Genomic DNA, 9,537 nt, shown 5'->3' on the forward strand with positions numbered 1-9,537 from the left:
GGAGCCTGCCGCCAGCACCCGGAGAGCTGTGCCTCAGCCATGGTGCCCGGTGAGCGCTGCTCCCTCACGGCATTCTTCGGGTGCTGACGGAGCCCGGCTACAGGCACGGGGAAGAACATAACCACAGGTGAGCCGGAACGACGGCCGGCAGCCCATCCTGACCATCGGCTTCCCCTGCCACGCCGGCAGTACCCAACGGCCATTTTCTACCGCCGGTGGCAGGAGGATGCTGACCGGTGCCCAGCGAGCAGCCCGCCGGAGCTGCCGGGCACGCAGTACCGCTGCCCGCGGCGGCACGGCGAGGCTGGGCTCCGTGACCGGCCGCGGCCCGCACCATCACCCAGGGCGGGCTGCCGAGGCGGGGAGGCGCTGGGCGCGCTGCCGTTGGTGCGTTCGAAGAGGAGGACGCCGCCCGGGGCCGGGCCGGCGCCGGGGAAGCCGGGCGGGAGGCGGCCCCCGGCCGGCAGGGGCGCTGCTGGCGGCAGCAGGGGCTGCTCCCTGCGGCCGGGCCGGGGCGGGGTGAAGCGGAGCGGCGGCTGCTGCCATTGCCCGGCTGCGCGGCCGCCTCCTCCCCTCCGCCTCTTCCTGGCCGCGGCGAGAGGAGCTGTGCTGGCAGCGGGGAGGCGGCAGCGGCGGCGCCCAGCTCCCTGCCCGCCATGGCGATCCGCAAGAAGAGCAACAAGAACCCGCCGGTGCTGAGCCACGAGTTCATCGTGCAGAACCATGCGGACATCGTGTCTTGCATGGCCATGATCTTCCTGCTGGGACTCATGTTCGAGGTGAGGCGGCACCGGCACCCCCCGCCCCGCAGCGGGGCCTCGTCCCGCGCCTCCCCCCGCTGCCGGGAGCGCTCGGTGCTGCGCGGGGAGGGCACGGGGCTCCCGGTGCGCCGAGGCAGGCCCGGCGGGCGGTGGCGGCTGCCCCTCAGCCACCGCTAGAGCCTCCGGCAGCACCTGCCGGCCTTCCCCCCGGCCCGCTCGACCTCGCCGTGCGCGGGGAGCGCCGCCGCGCCGCACGGCCGGAGGAACCGAGGCGGGCGCTGTGCCCGCGACTCATCCCCGCTCCGCCGGGCCGGCCCTCGGGGAACGCCCTCTGCCCCGGCCCGGCCAGGCGCAGCCCGCGGCGCGGGGAGGCCGTGAGGGGCCGGCGCGGGGTTACGTGGCAGTCGGAGCGCGGCGGCCGGGGGAGGAGTGTGCGGGGGGCGAGGCCCGGGCGAGCCCCGCTCTTTGTGTGCTCGGCCCGGCCGGGCCCCGCCGCACTACGGCTCCCGGCGCGCCGCGCGGCGGCCGGCAGCGGTGACGTGTCGGCTCGGCGGCGCGCTGCTCCCCGGCGCTGCTCCCCGGCGCTCCTCGGGCTTCTGGGCACCTCGGGGGGCTGTAGCCCGCAGCGGGTCGCTCCGGCTGCTCCCCCGCCGGACATGGGCCCGGGCGCGAAGAGCTCTGCCCGCAGCCGCGGGCCCGGCTGCGCCCGGGGCCCCGTGCTGGAGGCAGGCGGTAAAAATGAGCCTTTGGCTCTTCTCCGTTACTTCCAGAGCGGTGCCTGAGCCGTGTGACACCCAGAATGCCCTCGGTGGTGTCGCAGCGCAGGGAAACGCTTCCATTTTCACTGACCAAGCGCGGCCGGCCGTGCGCTGTTCGCTGCTCTGTGCTGGGGGACCCCGCGGCAGCGGGGCCGCTGGCGGCGCTTCCAGCCAGCTGCGGGACCGCTCGGCACTGGAGAGTTGCGGGGCCAGGAGAAGAAAGCAGTGTATGGGAGAAAACCAAGGCAGGCCAAGAAAGCTGTTCTGGTTGGGTTTGCTACCAAAATCACCACGACAGCCCTTATATGGTGGTTTTCTGGCGACTGAGATTTAAAGAGATGGGTTTAAACCATTCCCTTTTATGTCTGCTCCTGGCTGACTGGATTTGCAGTGTTACTGGTGGGACTGGAAGTCGGGGGGCGATTGGGTGTGCTGAAATCTTTTTAATCTGGGGTGTTTCTCCCCGGCGTGGAAGGGCCAGGTGCCTCTCGGTGCCCTGTGCTGTGCAGGTGGCTGCAGTTCCCTAATGGTCTGGAAACTCACCTGCCCTGGGGGATGTCGGCATGGCACGGCCCAACCTCTGCAGCTGAGTTAGGGCAGTGGGTAGCTGACAGAGCCTTTGAAGGGCAGTTTGATACTGACTTACCTGAGGCCTGTCCTCTGAAGGCTCTGATGATGGATGGGGAGCCCTTGGCAACCCTACTAATCCAGCTGGGCTCCTTAAAGTTACATGGGGTGAGTGGTCCCCTGAGTGCTGGGTGTTCTGGAGCAGCCAGGCTGTGTTTGCACGGTGCTGGTGTGGAATACAAACATAGCTTATTCCTTGGGAACACCACCATATGCTCATAGTAGCCTAAATAATTACCTTTAGATAGTACCATTCCAAGATCACAAAGGAGTCTGGGGGCTTGGGGATGGGTTTGGGGGTTTTCTTGGTCCTAGAAGTGCAACGAGGATGCTGGAGTTTACAGCAGCAAGAGGCAGCAGATCATGAATCATTCAGAGCCTGATTATTTTCCCTCTATTCAGACACACTGATTTGCATTGAAATTCAGCAAAGATTTGTTAACATTGAAAATAAATATGTGCCTGTTGACAGATCAAAACTCATGCTCCTGCTTATTTACTGTGGCTTTTATAGTATCACTACCACACCAGGAAAGCCCCAAAGCCTTTAGAACAAACTCTTCTCCCCCCTTGCCCCTCTCTTTTATTCCTTTTGCTTTTTCTCACTGTCCATCACAAAGCCGTAGCACTGCTGCTGCTAGATTTCGTCTCTTTTGTTTTACACTTCTTGCCAAAGGATCCCCAGGGTCACAAGAATGTGAACTGGGTTGGGCTGGTATGCAGCTGGCCTCAAACCATTCTCCCTTTTTATGCCTTCCCTCCTCTCTGGACACATTTTCCAGATCACCCCCAGATTTTTGAATGTGATACTGACCTTCAAACTTTGTCAAATTATAAAGCAGTTTTAAATGAGGTTTGTTCTCATCACTGCTGTGTATGTGATAGTGTGCTGTTGTGCACCCAGTGCTGTGTGGGCTGGGGAGAGCCTGCAGTGTGTGTTCCTGTTCTGTGGCAGAAAAAGCTGTTTGTAAGCAACATTTCTGAGGACATTCAGTTGAGAACCTGGCTGTCTGGTAACCAAGCTGCAGAGGCCAGGCAGCGTGTTCTGCCTGTGAAGGGCAGGTGAAGTGGTGTGATGATGGGAGCTGGGCACTTTGCTGGGAGGGCCAAGTGTGCCAAGCTGGGGGCAGGGGCTAGCAGCCAAATGTGGTTTCTTTGCAGCACTGTGTGTGTTCTCTTGCAGATCACAGCCAAGGCAGCAGTGATCTTCGTTACACTTCAGTACAACGTCACCATTCCTGCCACAGGTAGGTGTCTGCAGCGGGGCAGTGGCCAGGCTGTCAGCAGGCTGAGGGCAGGTGCGTTTGTCAGCTGAACAGAGAAGCAGCAGTTTTCAAGGGCTTCACTTCATTTGCAGTAAACTTCTCTTTGAATTAATGAGGTTAGGGACAATGTTTCTGTCCTGCTGGACCCATTGGTAGTGCCAAAGCACCATCTGACTGGTGGAGCAGTTCCCGTTGCCCCTTCTGCTGTCTCAGTCTTTACTAGTCAAGGCAGGTATAGTTTTAAGGTCATTTTGTTGTTGCCTTTCACTGTGTTTGGGTAAGCTCCCTAAGGGCACTTAAATCTTCACTTTTTTAGTAGAGCTTTCCAGAATCAGATTTAGTTTGTGATGTAATGGGGAAAAGATGACTGTGAGCAGTTTGTGACTGGCTGATGGTGTCAGCTTCATTTGACTTCTGTTTGTTCAGCTGACTGCAAACTGCTTCTGTCTGAAAGGTTGCATTTTGAGAAACAGACGTGGTGGCCAAGAAGCTGTGCTGGTGCCTAACAGCTGATTCTGTTTGTCTTTCAGAAGAACAATCTGCAGAAACAATCTCTCTCTATCACTATGGCATCAAGGACTTGGCTACCATTTTCTTTTACATGCTTGTAGCAATAATCATCCATGCTATAATCCAGGAGTACGTGCTGGACGTAAGTACCAAGGACCGATTCCTCTCAGCAGGGTGATCGTCATTAGGCTTCATTAACTTAGAAGTAAACCTTTGCATGAAAGCTCTTAGCTGTTAAAACATGCATTGAAATGTCTAGGTGTTCTAGTGCAGGCAAGAGGCAGATGGGAAGCACCAAGAGAAATAACCCCAGGCTCTCCTTTCAGAAAATTAACAGGAAAATGCACTTCTCAAAAACAAAGCACAGCAAGTTCAATGAGTCTGGGCAGCTCAGCGCTTTCTACCTGTTCTCCTGCGTCTGGGGCACCAGCATCCTGGTCTCTGTGAGTATCACTCCTTGGCTCTGGGAGGGTGCCTCCTCAGTGCTGCTGATCCAGGCGTGTGCCTCTGCACAGCCCCAGCAGCATGTGCACGAGCCCAGACCTGCACGTGTGTCCGTTTGTCGCCGCTGAGCGGGCGGTGGCATCTCGGAGGGCTGACTCTTGGTTTGCTGGTTTGTTTTTTCAGGAGAACTACATATCAGACCCAACCTCCCTGTGGAGGGACTATCCACACACTCTGATTCCGTAAGGCCCCTTCCTGAGAGGGTTGTGGGGGGAGGAGGGAGTGTGTTCAACCTGGGCTGTGTCACCTATAATCTGTGTAGGACAAGTAGTCTCTAAAACTGAGTCAGTCACTAATGTATTTTTGCTCATATTTATGGAGGAACTTGATTGCCAGTGTGCAGCATCAAGGGTGCCCTGTGCAGGCTGTTACTCAAAGAATTAAGTTTTTGCAGGATTGATTGTTCAGAGTCTCTGGAGTTGGCTGGCAGGAAGGATCTGTGTTGAGGCAGTGACTAAGTGTGTTCACTTCTGAAGTTCATTAATAATTTCTTTGTTCAATTCTTGCTGTGTTGTGCAGGTTTCAAATGAAGTTTTTCTACATCTTACAGTTGGCATACTGGTTCCATGCTTTTCCAGAGCTATACTTCCAGAAGACTAAAAAAGTGAGTTCAAAATGCAACCCAAAGGAGTCCCAAAGCAAGCAGCACCAACAGGGAACAGCTCACCTCTTTGGGTCTTCCAGAGTCATCTCTTACCCTGCATTTCCTACCCTGGGCTTTGCTATGGTACCCACTTTTCCTGATGGAATTTTAGGTGCTCAGATGTCCATGTGAGACAGAAGGCTTTTAATTTTCAGTTAAACCCTGTGTTTTTTGGCTGCAGTAGAAGTGTTGTGTATCTGTTGAGAAACACCATTTTTATTTACACATCTACTAAAAGAATTTTCCCCTGAGCAGACTAATTAGAGATTTTCTTTACAAGCTCTTCTGTTTCTTGTGATGAGTGGCCTGAGCAGTCTCAGTGAAACCACAGCTGTGTCATGCATCCTGAGGCAGATGTAGAATGTGAGCAGTGAGGACAGGCCATGGTAAGGTAGCTGATAAATCAAGAAGCTGCCAGGCCAGGGAGCAGTCTGCAGTAGCACAGCACTCTGCAACGTGTCCTTGCTTCTCCTTTCCTCACAGGAGGACATCTTTCGCCAGATTGTCTACATTGGACTGTATCTCTTTCATATTGCTGGAGCCTATCTCCTGAAGTAAGTGAAGTGTAAGTTTTTGCTGGCTTTATTCTCTGTCTTAACCACTTAACACAATGTCTGGATGTTTGTTTAATTTGTTTTGGTAGCCTGACCCACCTCGGACTTGTTCTTCTGGTGCTGCATTACTTTGTTGAGTTTCTTTTCCACATATCTCGTCTGTTCTACTTCAGTGATGAAAGATACCAGAAAGGGTAAGCAGTCTGTGCTCTAGATCCCTCTGTCTTCTGCCTCAGAGCCCTCTGTGTGGAACTAACCAGAAACCAAAAGCTGCAAGGAACTTCAGAGTGCTTCCTTAAAGGCCACAGCTCTGCAGGATGGTTTCAATATTTCTATCTCTAAACCAACTCTCTTATTATTTTTTGCCTTATTTACTATTTGAGCAAATGCTAGTGGTGGTATGAAATGGAATGAAATCTTACCCTAGGTACTAATGTTTCAAAGAACCCCCAGTTTTGTAGAGAAGGGAACAGCAGAGGCTGCCAGTACAGCCAGTTCTGTAGGGACTGGTAATATCCTGATGTTTTGAGGTGAAGCAAGATTGTGAGGCAGAGCTTGTCTTGCTGCTTGTCCTTTACTAGAAGACAATCCAAGAGCAGTTTAGAGTAGGGGCAAAATGATGAATTTAGGCAAGCTCTTGAATTTCAAATGAGTTTGTGTGGTAGGGAGGGAACATTTGCATTGCTGGCACTTGTATTGTGCATGGGGAATCCCCATGGTGTTTGTGGTGTTCCCTTTGTAGGTTTTCACTGTGGGCAGTTCTCTTTGTGTTGGGGAGGCTTCTCACCTTGATCCTCTCAGTCCTCACTTTTGGCTTTGGACTGGCAAGAGCAGAAGATCAGCAGCTGAACTTCAGTACTGGGAACTTCAACATCCTGGCTGTTAGGTACAGTAAACTGCTTCTGCTCAGCTGTGCTGATGCCAGTGCCCCATGTGAGCCAACTCCTCTTGATGGCCTAGATAATGCCTGCTACTGGGAGCGGGGGAAGTCACCAAAATCCCTCCAAGCCTCACACTTTTACAAATTCCTGTGATCTAGAAGGGAATCTGAGTAAAAGCAGTTTGTGATGGGCAAACCATCCCCAGCTGGTGGTCTACTTCGCTGTGATTCAGGATGCCAAGGGCCTGATGAAGCTATGGCTCTGTTCTGTCCCTAGGATCAGTGTGCTGGCCTCCATCTGCATGGCTCAGGCCTTTATGATGTGGAAGTTCATCAATTTCCAGCTTCGGAGGTGGAGAGAGCATTCTTCTTCTCAGCCCCAGTCAGTGAAAAAGAAGTTTGTAGCAGCTAAAGGAAAGTCCTCCAGAAAAGAAAGAGGTTTGTGTCTTCAGTTTCCCTCTTGCATTGGCTCCCCAAAGCCAACTTCCTGTGACAAAGAGCCCTCCTATAGAGAAGCATTTCCTGTTCCACTTGGGAGGGAGGTGGCTCAGCCACTGGAGCAGGGACTGTTGCTAAATGCTGTTGTTGTTTGGGGGGTGGTTGTTAAAAATTCACTGCATTAATTGATTTTACTCTTCTAATTGACTGAAGGAGTTACCATTCCTTGAGTTAATGCAGCATGAGGTTTGTATTGTCTGGCTTTGTTACTTGAGCAAAGTGTGGCATGCTTACGGGTTTGTTCCCTTGGGAGAAGGGGACAGAGATGTTTCTAAATCTGTTCTCATAATCCATTACTTCTGCATCTGTCTTGCAGTTCCTTTCAAGCTTGTTTTGCATTGCTACTAAACTCCAGGGTTGGGGGCAAGGAGATGGTTTGCTGGCTCCAGTGCTCAGCAGTGTGTGATGCACATGTTGCAGGCTCTGGCCATGGCCCACACCAGGCCTCATGGGTGGTGTCAGGCTTTGCACTGTGAATGCTGAGCTCTGGTGAGGCATAACAGAAGCTGCATTGGGACAGAAGCTCAGAGTGTTTCTGCAGGACCCACAAGGTACAGTCAAATGCAAAGCCTCTCACTGCATCTTGCTCTCCTCTCCAGAGAATGGGATCAACGGGACAGTGACCTCCAATGGAGCAGACTCTCCCCGCAGCAGGAAGGACAAATCCTCATAGGCTGGGGCGGTGAGGGTCAGTGACTCGTGCCCCAGAGAACCTGCTCTCTACCTGGCTGGCCCTGCAGCGCCAGAGGTGTCCTGGATTAAAGGAAACACAATTCATGGGGTTTGATTATTGCTGTTGTTTTGAGAAACTTTTTTTAAACCCATTTTGACTAAGGAGAAGTTTCTGTCGGGGGGGCAAAACTTTTTAAATAACATTGACACTTTTTTAAGCATTTCTTGTGATGAGATGACCCCACTCCCTGCAGATCACTCTTGCCATGTATTCTTTCCTTCCAGTTTTTGTGATGTATGCTGTTCTACCAACTGCACTCTTCCCAGGTTCTTCAAGAAGTGTTGCAGAGTTGAAGTAAAACCTTAGTGTGTGTTTCCAGGTGCTCTGGCTTCTCACTTAACTGCCTTGACCCAAAGTTATGGTTCCAATTGGCATCCCGACCACACCAAGAGACCTCTATATTTTGTAGTTATTAGCTGCACAATGTCTGCTCTGAGAATTGCCCCTGTCATTAAAACAAAGCTGAACTCAGTGGAAATGTTGCAGAGTCTTCTTGTCCAGTCCCAGGGAGCGCCAAACCCATGTGAGGTGGAGCTTTAAAGGGGAGCAAGAGTGGCCAGGGGCTGTGCTGAGCTGAGCAGTGCTGCTGACTCCTGCCTGTGCTCAGTCTGCAGAGCTGCTGTGTGGGACCCTCCTGGCAGCCTGTCTGTCTGATTTGAGAGGGTGAGGGCTCCAAAATGTGGTGTGACTGTCCCAGGGGGCATCGAGTGCTCCACGAAGGGGGAGCTTGTTAGCTAAATGGATCACGTCAGGTGAAACATTCCTTTATTCCACGTGCTTTGCTTTGTCTCATCTCTTAGGGAATAGTTTCTGTTTCTCCTATCTGTATTTTTATGAAAAAATATTTAAAAGCTACACCTTCTTCAAGTCAGTTTGCTGTGTCCTTCGCTACAGCTGGAGAAGTCTTCTTTTAAGATGTTTTCCATTACCTGCCTTTCATAATTGTATTAACTGTGAAGCCTTGTCCACTTAATTTCCAGCTAAAGATGCAGTTGATGTTTTGTAGGGGCAATAATTCCCCTCCAGTTCCCTGCAGAGAATGAGCTGGAGACTGAATTCACTCTTAAGAAGGTGCAAAATTAGTCTTTCAAGTTAACCCAAGCCTTGGACTGCTTATTGATCAAGAGGGGTAACTGGGAGTAATCAAGCTGATAAATAAGAGAGTTATAATTAAAGGCTTTTATCATAGCTGAGTTCATACCCAGCAAAATAAGTACCCTGCATTCTCCTGCAGCTTGTCTGCTTGCTGTACAGGGTGAACATCTTGGTGCCTGCCAGGTCCTTCAGGGCTGCTCAGGGCCACTGCAGGACAGCTCCTGAAGTGACCCTGGCAGGCAGGGACTTGCTTAGCTCAGTATTGGGGTTGGCAATGCCCTGCAGTATGCCCAGGCTGCTTCCTTGGCAGTGCTGCTGCCATCTCCTGATGTGAAGAACTAAAACCCATGTGTGAAACTGGGAATCTAATCTGGCCATGCAACTGCAGAACTGGAGCTGGGAAGTTCTGAGGGAACTGCACACATTAAATAATGCACCAAACCCTGTCCCATGGCTGTTGTTTCTCAGAAGCCCTTCCCAGCCTCACTGTGCCTTGTACCTTAAGACAAAAGGGATAAGTTTGCAAAGTTTCTAGTCTGGCACTTTGCCTCTGAATCACTTTGCTTGTGGTATCTGTGTGTCATGGCTGCCAAAATCATAAAAGGTGGAGGGAGGAACCATGGAGAGAGCATCTAAAGTACTTCTGGAGATCTCTTAACACTTCTTGAAGTGGGGGCTGTCACAGTTGTTGCCCTAAGCCAAGTTGTTT

The 9,537-nt window shown here is 52.4% G+C and overlaps 1 protein-coding gene across 1 annotated transcript; it reads left to right on the forward strand.

Moving 5' to 3' along the window:
- The first annotated feature begins 509 nt into the window (after positions 1-509).
- TRAM1 (translocation associated membrane protein 1) lies at positions 510-8,204 on the forward strand. Its single transcript, XM_054178873.1, has 11 exons — positions 510-779; positions 3,330-3,393; positions 3,942-4,063; positions 4,248-4,364; positions 4,549-4,607; positions 4,945-5,029; positions 5,552-5,622; positions 5,712-5,816; positions 6,365-6,508; positions 6,780-6,940; positions 7,600-8,204. Exons 1-11 carry the CDS (start codon positions 657-659, stop codon positions 7,671-7,673), a joined length of 1,125 nt encoding a protein of 374 aa, XP_054034848.1. The 5' UTR covers positions 510-656; the 3' UTR covers positions 7,674-8,204.
- Positions 8,205-9,537: the final 1,333 nt, after the last annotated feature.

This window comes from Dryobates pubescens, chromosome 3 (genome assembly GCF_014839835.1).
Source record: "Dryobates pubescens isolate bDryPub1 chromosome 3, bDryPub1.pri, whole genome shotgun sequence".
Taxonomy (NCBI): Eukaryota; Metazoa; Chordata; class Aves; order Piciformes; family Picidae; genus Dryobates; species Dryobates pubescens.